Source organism: Giraffa tippelskirchi, chromosome 5 (genome assembly GCF_054371585.1).
Source record: "Giraffa tippelskirchi isolate mGirTip1 chromosome 5, T2T-mGirTip1v1.2.pri, whole genome shotgun sequence".
NCBI classification, from domain to species: Eukaryota; Metazoa; Chordata; class Mammalia; order Artiodactyla; family Giraffidae; genus Giraffa; species Giraffa tippelskirchi.
In genome coordinates, this window is record NC_137279.1 from 136,194,612 (window position 1) to 136,207,582 (window position 12,971).

General features: G+C 38.7%; 1 protein-coding gene across 50 annotated transcripts in view; it reads left to right on the forward strand.

Annotated features, from left to right (window-relative positions):
- The window catches only part of SSX2IP (SSX family member 2 interacting protein), a 56,448-nt gene that overhangs the window by 16,989 nt on the left and 26,488 nt on the right, over window positions 1-12,971 (forward strand). For 8 of the 50 annotated variants that reach the window (XM_081490068.1, XM_081490085.1, XM_081490076.1 and 5 more), the window contains exons 2-5: window positions 6,025-6,072; window positions 9,263-9,394; window positions 10,282-10,451; window positions 10,898-11,110. In XM_081490068.1, the coding sequence (XP_081346194.1) occupies window positions 9,352-9,394; window positions 10,282-10,451; window positions 10,898-11,110 (426 nt within the window). In that variant the 5' untranslated portion in view covers window positions 6,025-6,072; window positions 9,263-9,351. Of the gene's footprint in view, window positions 1-6,024; window positions 6,077-9,262; window positions 9,395-10,281; window positions 10,452-10,897; window positions 11,111-12,971 lie in introns of all 50 variants that reach the window. The other 42 variants (XM_081490101.1, XM_081490112.1, XM_081490107.1 and 39 more) reach the window with 7 other exon arrangements.

Below are 12,971 nucleotides of genomic sequence, written 5' to 3' on the forward strand. Positions count from 1 at the left end.
CTAGACGGACCTTTGTTGGCAACGTAATGGCTCTGCTTTTTAATATGCAGCCTCACTGCTTCTCAATTTTCTGCCAGGATTCTAACCTAAAAAATGGGTACCTGTTAATTCTTGACTTCAGCATATTCCACCCAGAAAAGACCATATTACTCTTGCTTATTTTACACTGAGGAATATGACATTGTACTTGGGGCCAATAGCAACATAGATAGATGCCAAAGTAGTTCTTCAGAAATAGTGAGATAACATTTTTACTGAAGTTTGCAATTTTACTGCAATTAGTAAGGTTTTCTCTTATGAAGATTTATTGGAATGTACATTGAGAAGTACTTGAAATGGGAAAGTTTATTATATGCCTATATGTTATTCACTAGGAAAGAACAAAACTATGTCTTTTTGATGTATAGGAGAAAAAATTCTTACTTACGGATTACTTTATAGATTTTTTTTCTCTATTTCATGACCGTTCCCATCCATCTTAAATGAATGAAGTATCTTTCACAAGATATTGAATTCTTAGTCTTTAAGTCTTCTCATAAAATTCACTCATGATTTTAGGAATTTGGGCAGCTACTCTAATCCATGCTATATAAAGAGAATTGGGGGTTACAGATGCAGTTCAGTTCAGTTGCTCAATCGTGTCAGACTTTTTGCGACACCATGAACTGTAAAACGCCAGGCTTACCTGTCTAACACCAACTCCTGGAGCTTGCTCAAACGCATGTCCATCGAGTTGGTGATGCCATCCAGCCATCTCATCCTTTGTCGTCTCCTTCTCTTGCCTTTGATCTTTCCCAGCATCAGGGTCTTTTCCAATGAGTCAGTTCTTCACATCAGGTTGCCAAAGTATTGGAGTTTCAGCTTCAGCATCAGTCCTTCCAATGAATATTCAGGACGAATTTCCTTTAGGATGGACTGGTTGGATCTCCGTGCAGTCCAAGGGACTCTCAAGAGTCTTCTCCAGCACCACAGTTAAAAAGCATCAGTTCTTTGGTGCTTAATTTTCTTTATGGTCCAGCTCTCACATCCATACGTGACTATTGGAAAAACCATAGCTTTTACTAGATGGACGTTTTGTCAGCAAAGTCATGTCTCTCCTTTTTAATATTCTGTCTAGGTTGGTCATAGCTTTTCTTCCAAGGAGCAAGCGTCTTTTACTTTCATGGCTGCAGTCACCATCTGCAGTGATTTTGGAGCCCAAGAAAATAAAATCTGTCACTTGTTTCCATTGTTTCTCCATCTGTTTGCCATGAACTGATGGAACTGGATACCATGATCTTCGTTTTTTTGAACGTTGAGTTTTAAGCCAACTTTTTCCCTGTCTTCTTTCACCTTCATTAAGAGACTCTTTAGTTTCTCTTCACTTTCTGCCATAAGAGTGGTGTTATCTGCATATCTGAGGTTGTTGATATTTCTCTGGGCAGTCTTGATTCCAGCTTGTGCTTCATCCATCCTGGCATTTCATATGTGCTCTGCATATAATTGGATTAAAGATTCACTGAGCATGGCCCTGCCCATCAGAACAAGGTGCAGTTTCCCCCTCAGTCAGTCTCTCCCATCAGGAAACTTTCATAAGCTTCTTATCCTTATCCATTAGACAAAATGAAAACCACAATTACAGAAAACTAATCAAACTGATTACATGGACCACAGCCTTGTCTAATTCAATAAAGCCATGAGCCATGCCGTGTAGGGCCACCCAAGATAGATGGGTCATGGTGGAGAGTTCTGACAAAATGTGGTCCACTGGAGAAGGGAATGGCAAACCACTTCAGTATTCTTGCCTTGAGAACCCCATGAATAAGGCATGAAAAGGCAAAAGGATAGGCCACTGAAAAATGAACAGATGCCAGGTTGCTACTGGAGAACAGTAGAGAAGTAACTCCAGAAAGAATGAAGAGATGGAGCCAAAGCAAAAACAACACCCAGCTGTGGATGTGACTGGTGATGGAAGTAAAGTCTGATGCTGTAAAGAGCAATAATGCATAGGAACTTGGAATGTTAGGTCCATGAATCAAGGTAAATTGGAAGTGGTCAAGCAGGAGATGGCATGATTTTAGGAATCAGTGAACTAAAATGGACTGGAATGGGTGAATTTAACTCAGATGACCATTATATCTAATACTGTGGGCAAGAATCCCTTAGAAGAAATGGAGTAGCCCTCATAGTTAACAAAAGAGTCTGAAATGCAATACTTCGGTGCAATATCAAAAACAACAGAATGATCTCTGTTCATTTCCATGGCAAACCATTCAATATCACAGTAATTCAAGTCTGTGTCCCAACCAGTAATCCTGAAGAAGCTGAATTTGAATCGTGCTATGAAGACCTGCAAGACCTTCTAGAACTAACACCCAAAAAAGAGGTCCTTTTCATTATAGGGGACTGGAATGCAAAAGTAGGAAGTCAAGAAATACCTGGAGTAACAGGCAAATTTGGCCTTGGAGGACAGAATGAAGCAGGGCAAAGGCTAACAGTTTTGTCAAGAGAACGCACTGGTCATAGCCAACACCCTCTTCCAACAACACAAGAGAAGACTATGCACAGGGACATTAGCAGATGGTCAATACTGAAATCAGATTGATTATATTCTTTGCAGCCAAAGATGGAGAAGCTCTATAGAGTCAGCAAAAACAAGACTGGGAGCTGACTGTGGCTCAGATCATGAACTCATTATTGCCAAATTCAGACTGAAATTGAAGAGAGTAGGGAAGCCCACTAGACCATTTAGGTATGACCTAAATTAAATCCCTTATGATTATACAGTGGAAGTGACAAATAGATTCAAGGGATTAGGTCTGATAGAGTCCCTGAACTCTATGGATGGAGGTTTGTGACATTGTACAGGAGGCAGTGATCAAGACCATCCCCAGTAAAAATGCAAAAAGGCAAAATGGTTGTCTGAGGAGGCCTTACAAATAGCTGAGAAAAGAAGAGAAGCTAAAGGCAAAGGAGAAAAGGAAAGCTATATCCATTTGAATCCAGAGATCCAAAGAATAGCAAGGAGAGATCAGAAAGCCTTCCTCAGTGATCCATGCAAAGAAATGGAGGAAAACAATAGAATGGGAAAGACTAGAGATCTCTTCAAGAAAATTAGAGATACCCAGGGAACATTTCATGCAAAGATGGGCTCAATAAAGGACAGAAATGGTTGGGACCTAAGAGAAGCAGTAGATATTAAGAAGAGGTGGCAAGAATACACAGAAACTATACAAAAAAGATCTTCATGACCCAGATAACCACGATGGTGTGATCACTCACCTAGAGCCAGATATCCTGGAATGTGAAGTCAGGTGGGACTTAGGAAGCATCACTATGAACAAAGCTGGTGGAAGTGATAGAATTCCAGTAGAGCTATTTCAAATCCTAAAAGATGATGCTTTGAAAGTGCTGCACTCAATATGCCAGCAAATTTGGAAAACTCAGCAGTGGCCACAGGACTGGAAAAGGTCAGTTTTCATTCCAATCCCAAAGAAAGGCAATGGTGAAGAATGTTCAAACTATCGCACAATTGCAGTCATCTCACATGTTAGAAGGCAGTGGCAACCCACTCCAGTACTCTTGCCTGGACAATCCCATGGACAGCGAAGCCTGGTTGGCTGCAGTCCATGGGGTTGCTAAGAGTCTGACATTACTGAACGTCTTCACTTTCACTTCCACATGTTAGCAAAGTAATGCTCAAAATCTCTCCAAGCCAGGCTTCAACAGTACGTGAACTGTGAACTTCCAGATGTTCAAGCTGGATTTAGAAAAGGCAGAGGAACCAGAGATCAAATCACCAACATCTGCTGGATCATCGAAAAAGCGAGAGAGTTCCAGAAAAACATCTTTATTGACTATGCCAAAGCCTTTGACTGTGTGGGTCAGAACAAACTGTGGAAAATTCTTAAAGTGATGGGAGTACCAGACCACCTTACCTGCCTCCTGAGAAATCTATATGTAGGTCAAGAAGCAACAGTTAGAACTGGACATGGAACAACAGACTGGTTTCAAATAGGGGAAGGTGTACATCAAGGCTGTATATTGTCACCCTGCTTATTTAACTTATATGCGGAGTACATCATGCAAGTTGCTGGGCTGGATGAAGCACAGGCTGGAATCAAAATTGCCGGGAGAAATATCAATAACCTCAGATACGCAGATGACACCACCCTTATGGCAGAAAGCGAAGAACTAAAGAGCCTCTTGCTAAAAGTGAAAGAGGAGAGTGAAAAAGTTGGCTTAAAACTCAACATTCAGAAAACTAAGATCATGGTATCCAGTCCCATCACTTCATGGGAAATAGATGGGGAAACAGTGAAAACAGTGACAGACTTTATTTTTTTTGCTCAAAAATCACTGTAGATGGTGACTGTAGCCATGAAATTAAAGGACGCTTGCTCCTTGGATGAAAAGTTATGATCAACCTAGACAACATATTAAAAAAGCAGAGACATTACTTTGCCAATAAAGGTCCATCTAGTCAAAGCTATGGTTTTTCCAGTAGTTATGTACAGATGTGAGAGTTGGACTATAAAGAAAGCTTAGTGCTGAAGAATTGATGCTTTTGAACTGTGGTGTTGGAGAAGACTCTTGAGAGTCCCTTGAACTGCAAGGAGATCCAACCAGTCCATCCTAAAGGAAATCAGTCCTGAATATTCATTGGAAGGACTGATCCTGAAGCTGAAACTCCAATACTTTGGCAACCTGATGTGAAGAACTGACTCATTGGAAAAGACCCTGATGCTGGGAAAGATTGAAGGTGAGAGGAGAAGCAGGCGACAGAGGATGAGATAGTTGGATGGCATCACCGACTCAATGGACGGGAGTTTGAGTAAGCTCAGGGAATTGGTGATTGATAGGGTAGCCTGGCGTGCTGCAGTCCGTGGAGTCAAAAAGAGTCAGACATGACTGAGTGACTGAACTGAATTCACTCTGCATATAATTTAACTAAGGAGGGTGACAGTATACAGCCTTGATGTACTCCTTTCCCAATTTTGAACCAGTCAGTTGTTCCATATCTGGTTCTATTGCTTCTTGACCCTCACTCATATAGGTTTCTCAGGAGACAAGTATAGAATACTTTGTGTAAATTATTCTCTTTTGGGATGCATATTGATGTGTATTAATCTCTGTTCTTGAATAAGCTGGCTAGGTGACATTTATCACAAGCCTCAATGTGTATAATTTGGTGCCTCATTGAACAGAAGAGGATACATACAGACTTTCAATGGTGTGGAATCATATAGTGTTCCTGTTTTGTTTCATAGCACTTCAAAATGTAGTTTTGGTTTTCACTTTGGATATTTAACTAAATCTGAATATTTTGCAACTGTGTTTTTGTTTTTAACAGGACAGGGAACAATGTACTGTTGAAACCTGTAGACATTGGAGAGCTAAATACACGGTTAAGAGTAACTGACTTAAATTACAGTTTTAAAGTGTGGATATGTGGTAGATCATCGACTCAATGGACATGAACTTGAGGAAACTCCAGGCGATAGTGGAGGAAAAGGAAGCCTGGTATGCTGTAGTCCATGGGGTTGCAAAGAGTCAGACACGAATTAGCGACTGAACAAAAACAAATTATAGTATACACATTTTGGTGTTTAACGATCTTTCTGTATGAGGAGCAAAGGCACTTAGAGCCAATGTAATGTTTTCTAATGATGTGTCTCAGATCTTCTGAGGATTTATGTTGAAGTCTTATTGAGAGCAGCAATGCATTTTGTTACAGGTTTTAGAATCCTGTCATTTATACCAATCAGATCCATGTTGGGATGGTTATGATAACAACTGATATTAATTACATGTGTCCCATATGCCAGGCAGTTGCTAAATAAATATTTTATGTGCATTGTCTGAATCTTTAGAAGATAATGGCGATTTACCAGTGAGAAAACTAGGGCTTGGAGAAGTTAAAGTAACTTACCCAAACCAGAGCCAGGTTAGAATTGTTAGGTTTATTGTCCCTTGGATTCTGTTTTGCTTATAGCTACTATTTCTGAAAACCAAAAGTGAGATCATTTTTCTTTCTGAGTGCAGATTCAACTCTCATCCTGTTCTTCCTGTTGCCGAAGACACCCATTTAAGGTCAGTGGCAAGTACTAGAGTTCAAGGTGTTCTTCCCAAAACACGAGGAGCAAAATAGCAAAAGATCAGTGCCAGACTAGAAAACTTTCTGTGTGTAAGTGTATGACATCATAATATGTTATGTGTATAATATGTGACATTTTCTCTCATAATTGTGATATGTGATATCACATAATTGTAAATTGCATAATATGTATGCAAATCACATACAGTGTTTTGCACGGGTATATATTTTATGTTGCTGTGTGATCTAGGAATTGTCATCTCTCTTTTGCCCTTGTTTCAATCCATCTATAAATCCTGAAGGTTCTGTCTGCAGGACACATCCTTAATTTATCCATGTGTCTCTGCTTTCACTGAAGAGACATACTGTAACTCTGGTCTTCTTGCCTGAATTATTGCAGTAGCTTGATTTCTTCAGTGCCCACTGTTGCCCCCTATAATCTCAAAGGGCAGAGTGGCCGTAATGATATTTTTTTTAAAGCCTAAAGGGGATCACGTTGCTTTCCTGCCTAAACCACTTTAAGAGCTTTTCATTGCAGTTTAGAGGAAATCCAACTTTGTACATCTGTTCCTGTGCTTCAGGTGTACTGGCTGTTTTATGTTTTTAATATGTACCAAGTTCTTTCCATCTTAGGTTTTTGTATGTGGTGTTTTCTCCACCTTGGCTTCTCTGGTCATTGGCTATTTTTTGTGGTTGATGATTCCGTATCATTTAGGTCTCAGCTCAGACATCAGCATCTCAGTGCAGCCTTCCTTGACTGCCAGATATCCCCTCGTCATACTCTCATTAGTGCTTTATTTTCCTTATTTTCATCGCAATGAATGTGATGTTATTGCTTACTTCTGATCTATTTCTACCCCACCAGAATGTGGATTTCCTGAGAGCAGCGCTTTCCCTATGCCTAGAAAAGCATGCCAGTGTGTAGTAGCACAGTTAACATTTTACTGAAGGAATGAAAGAGTTCATCCCACTTTAATATCATACTGTAAATATTCTCCCACATCTTTAGTATTCAAAAGAGAGGTGGTATGGTAAACTCTCCATCTACAGTCCAGATCTGGCCTAAAGACACATTTTATTTGGCTTATTAAAAAGTGGTGGTGTTTGAGGTATAACTTCTATTCAGTCAAGCGCACAGGTCTTAAGTGTACAGCTTGACGAATTGTACTGATATGTGTACCTAAGTAACCACCTCTCAGATCAAAATGTATGGTGCTCTGATCTCCCCCTTCTAGCCATTCTGCCTTTGCACAGGGTAGCTTGCATAGTTAATGTTTATAATTAGCTGCTAACATTATTTGGAGATTTCATGGAGAAATCCAGCATCTCAGCATCTCTCAAAATGAAACGATGTACCAACATAGAAGTTGCTTTCTCCTTTGGCCACAGTTTATTGTGGCGGGAAGCAGCTGTCCAAAGTATTGACATGTGTTCTCCAGTTTGCCTCCAGTCTTCACCTCTCTCCTCCTGTCCCTGACTTTGAAATCAGTTTCCAGTTGCCATTTATAATTTCACTTGAATTTTTTACGGTGGAAAAATATTTACTACTTCCGTTATCTTTATGGAAAAGTAGAAGTATGAATGGTAGACTAAAAAGGTTACGTGTTTCTTAAACTTAGTCTACTTGATTTGTATACGTTTCTTGCCTTTTGTGTATTTGTGTATTTGTTAGCCACTCTAATTCTGAATGATTGTGTTTAAAGGATGCACAGTGTTCCAGTATATAAATGTATTATGTAACCAATCTCCTACTGTGGAACATATAAGTGATTTCTGTCTTTTTCATATTATAAGGAACAATATGTGGGTGAATCTTTGTGGAAAATGTTATTTCATTAGCATAAAGTTTTAAAAGTGCAATTTCTGGATCAAAATATATTTTCATTATTAAGACTTTGATACATATTGTCGAATTGCTTGGTAGTAGTATAAATTGATGTAATGTTTCTGGAGAGCAGTGTATGGGAGTATTCATTTCATGGCATCCATCCCAACACTAATTAAAAGTTTTGCTAATATAGTTAGTAAAAACTGCAAACAAAAAATGGGAATGCTGGCCAAGAAATTTTTTTCTTTTCAAAAAAGTAAAGTAGGAATTTTACTTTAAAGGATATAATTTGGAAATATTTATTAGGGCTTTCCAGGTGGCTCAGTGGTAAAGAATCCACCTGCCAGTGCAGCAGATGCAAGAGACACGGGTTTGATCCCGAGGTTGGGAAGATCCCCTAGAGTAGGAAATGGTAACCCACTCCAATATTCTAGTACAATTCTGTACCTTAGATTTATATTGTGAGTCAGATCATGTACTTTGTTTATGCGAAGTAATGCAAATACCTTACTGTAACTTGAGAAGCCTTTTAACCTTGATCCTTACACACACACTGTTAATACTATTCATGGGCTTCTCAAGGCAAGAATACTGAAGTGGTTTGTCATTCCTACCAGACCACCTGACCTGCCTCTTGAGAAATCTGTATGGAGGTCAGGAAGCAACAGTTAGAACTAGACATGGAACAACAGTCTGGTTCCAAATCAGGAAAGGAGACTTCGAGGCTGTATATTGTCACCCTGCTTATTTAACTTACATACAGAGTACATCATGTGAAATGCTGGACTGGATGAAGCACAAGCTAGAATCTTGAACTGTGGTATTGGAGAAGACTCTTGAGAGTCCCTTGGACTTCAAGGAGATCCAACCAGTTCATCCTAAAGGAAATCAGTCCTGAATATTCATTGGAAGGACTGATGGTGAAGCTGAAACTCCAATACTTTGGCCACCTGATGGGAAGAACTGACTCATTGGAAAAGACCCTGATGCTGGGAAAGATTGAAGGTGGGAGGAGAAGGGGAAGACAGAGGTTGAGATGGTTGGATGGCATCACTGACTCAATGGACATGAGTTTGAGTAAACTCCGGGAGTTGCTAATGGACAGGGTGGCCTGGTATGCTGCATTCCATGGGGTCGCAAAGAGTTGGACACAACTGAGCGACTGAACTGAACTGAACTTACACACACAAACACACAGAGTTTTTATATTATTTTGCTTTACTGTGTTCTGTATGATAGTACATGAGAGTAACACAGAATCTGGTTTGAAGCACGTATGACTATTTCTGACACATTGACTTCATATTTGCTTTCGTATGTTTACTTCAATGCTCTTATTCTGTGATTTGTTTTCTAAGGAAATGCCTACATAGAAGACTGACAGCAGCTGGGCTGAATGTGTCACTGCTGAATTGGTTCCTCAGGTATCCTGGCTCTGGTGATTGCTATGGGAGATTGGATGACTGTTACAGATCCAGGTCTGTCTTCAGGTAATGGAATTTAGAATAGTTGTAAGCTAGAACAGTAATTGCAAAGGTTAATTTTCAGTTACACTATAATTACCATAAATATTGAAGATGTACCTAGAGAGAGACATAAATAGGAGTGAAATATATAATTTTCATCTTTTTTTAGTAAAATCATCAGGGAGAGCTAAGAATTGTGCCTAATTAGTAGGGTTACACTGGAGAAGGAAATGGCAACCCACTCCAGTATTCTTGCCTGGAGAATCCCAGGGACGGCGGAGCCTGGTGGGCTGCCGTCTGTGGGGTCGCACAGAGTCGGACACGACTGCAGCGACTTAGCAGCAGCAGCAGCAGCAGCAGCAGTAGGGTTAAGTCGGAGAAGGCATTGGCACCCCTCTCCAGTACTCTTGCCTGGAAAATCCCATGGAACGGAGGAGCCTGGTAGACTGCAGTCCATGGGGTCGCGAAGAGTCAGATACGACTGAAGCGACTTAGCAGCAGCAGCAACAGTAGGGTTAAGTGCTTTGGCTGAATAGTTGATTACTTGAGGAGATTCTTCTGTGTTTGAAATAAATTCATTGGCTACCTCAGTATATTTCTGTGATTTATTCCTTGAATAGCATAAAGTTTGAGTGCATAGACAAGTAGGTTTTGCCTAACAGTTTTATAAATCTAAAGTACTGTTAATTTTTAAGATCGAATGTTGCAACTTAACATGCCTTCTAAGAGCACCACTTTATTGTATATTTTTTGGAAAATATATAGTTTTCATACAAAAACCAGCTTTTCCCTAATTTGAAAAAACTTAATATTTCTATAATTCAGAATCTTTGGTAATGAAGATCATGTTATTAGCTTTGCATGCATTTTTGAAAATTATTTATGTAAATGCCTTTTATTGATTCTTTCAGAAAGCAAAACTATCTCTCAATATACCTCAGAAACAAAGATGTCTCCATCGAGTTTATACTCACAGCAAGTGCTATGTTCTTCAATACCTTTATCAAAAAATGTGCACAGTTATTTTAGTGCCTTCTGCACAGAAGAGAATATTGAGCAAAGTATCTCATATCTTGATCAGGTAACTTTTTTGTAAGATAAAATAAATAACAGAAATCATATTATACAATAGAACATGAGAATGGTAAACTTGTCAAGCACACATATGTTACATATTGGCCCAGGACTTCTATTAGATTTGCAGAGAATGTTGGTGATCATCTAGTCTAGATACCAGCTGAATAGTTTTATCTGGAGCCAGTTGGCTCCCTCATCACTCCAGGAGCTCTGCCAGGGGGAGTCTTACCCTTATTTTACATGTAGAAACCTAAGTGCCTACTCCAGATCACAGATAATTGTAGAGCAGAGGCTGAAGAGTCCAGGTCTCTTAATTCTTTGTCCTTTGGCATAGGTACTACTCTTTTAAGTATCTCAGGATAGTTTTTTTTCTCAGAAGAGATTTCTGTCTTTTGTTTCTTTACTAAGTTGTCAGTAACCAACTTTTAGGAAAACATTTTCTCCTACTAGGAATTGACTACTTTCGGTTTTCCTTCATTATATGAAGAATCCAAAGGTAAAGAGACAAAGAGAGAATTAAATATAGTTGCTGTTTTAAATTGCATGAATGAGCTACTTGTACTTCAGCGGAAGAACCTTCTAGCTCAGGAAAATGTGGAAACACAGAATCTGAAACTGGGAAGTGATATGGACCATCTACAGAACTGCTATGCAAAACTTAAGGTAGAAATTACATTTCAGTATGTATTTCAATGCCATTGCTATGTAGTTTGATACTATAAATTTTCATTGGACTTTATCAAACAAATTTTAGTTTGTTTTTTTGTAAGTTTTAGGATTTTTTTTTAATTGGTGAGTGAAAGTGAGCATAGTTTGTAGAAATCAACTGTGCTGCTTCCTGATATCCATGTTGAAGGTGATGATTTTATGAACTGTTCGGTGTCTTGCTGAATCTTTGGGAAGTTAGATCAGGAAATACTTACATCTGAGGAAAATAAAATGAGGACTTCCCCCAACCCTATCCAGTTTTGCTTAATAAAGTAGATGCTTAATTTAAAATAATCTTACTGTGAGATGCTGCATCAGTTTATTTCAAGAATAATATTCTTGAGGTGATCTCTGCCACAGTTGCTAAAGCTCAATAATGAAAGCAGACCAGATAACTACTAAGTCTTAGAAATCCCTGGGACTTTAGAGAGGACCAGAGAAGAATGCTTTCAGAGACCTGGTTATTTCTCAGAACAAAATAAATATTTTTTACATTGACCTGCTACCTTGAACTATATAAAACATCTGTTGCTGGCTCTACTTTGTTTTCATTCTTTCCTTTTAAAGGAACAGATGTATTCCTTTTTAAAAAAAAAAAATGTATTATTCATTTCTTTAAGAAATGAATTTCTCATTTATTGAGAGGAAAGAAGGTATTCAAATCACAGTCTGGTAGGGACTTATGATTGTATATTATAAAGGAGGTAATAGTCAATTCAAGGCAAAATTTTTTTAAAGATACTATTCTATAATGGGTTTCCTTTTTTGTGAAAGTAAAAGCCTTTGAATCTGCATAGTCTCAGAAAATCATCTTTTGTTTAGTTTTTCACCTGTTGGTCTATATCTCTACTTATTTTTCTTCTGTATCTTCTCTTACCCCACTCCAAGGACAGATAACAACAACAACCTGCTCAGCATTTTGAATCTCTAAGCTCTGTTGGAAAATAATACAATCTCTAGTATATAATATAAAATATATATAATAGGGAAGCACTTTAGTGTCTCAGCAGCCCTTGCCCATACCAGCCTGTCATTGCCAAATACTATCGTATGTTGTCGTCTTAGCTCATATACATATATAACAGTGTATTTTCTCTATTATAATAATATTAGGTTTTTGTACATTCTGTATGCCGTGGCTGATTGGGGAACTGTGATAGAGGGGATAGTTGATAGCCTCCAACCTTATTAAAAGGCTGTGGATTTTAGTTTTAATCAGAGAAACTTATGGAAGATCTTATGAATTAGACAAGCCCAAAGCTTCAAGTCCTAGAAGGGAGTAATTCTGCATTAAAACTTTTTCTTGGCACCTTTGGTTCACTACCTTGTAAATAGCTAGTGAGTAATTACATAATAATATTGATAATCTGGGACTATGACGACCCAAAGCATAGAGTGTTTTCCAAGAAATCTTCTAATTTGGGATTTGACCTGGGCCATAATCAGGTATTTTGGATCAGCTATGGACAGAAATGTGTGTACAGTGGGGGAAGTTGCTGATCTATCCTAGAAAAGTTTCTAGATCTACCTGTTATTCACTCAATTTGTTGAGCAGAATTTATGAAGAATTTTTGTGATAGTCACTGGGTTTCAAATATGAGTAGAACCCAGTCCCTGTTTGCAAGGAGATTGTAGTCCATTGTAAAGGGACAGGTTGATCTGTAATTATTTGCTTCATTCATTCTTGGTGTGAGAGGTAAGGAATGCTACAGAGAGAAGTAACACTTGATCTGAGATTTGAGGAATGAATAAACATTCACTAGTGGAGGCGGCCCTCAGATGGTGGAGGAATAGGATGGGGAGACCCCTTTCTCCC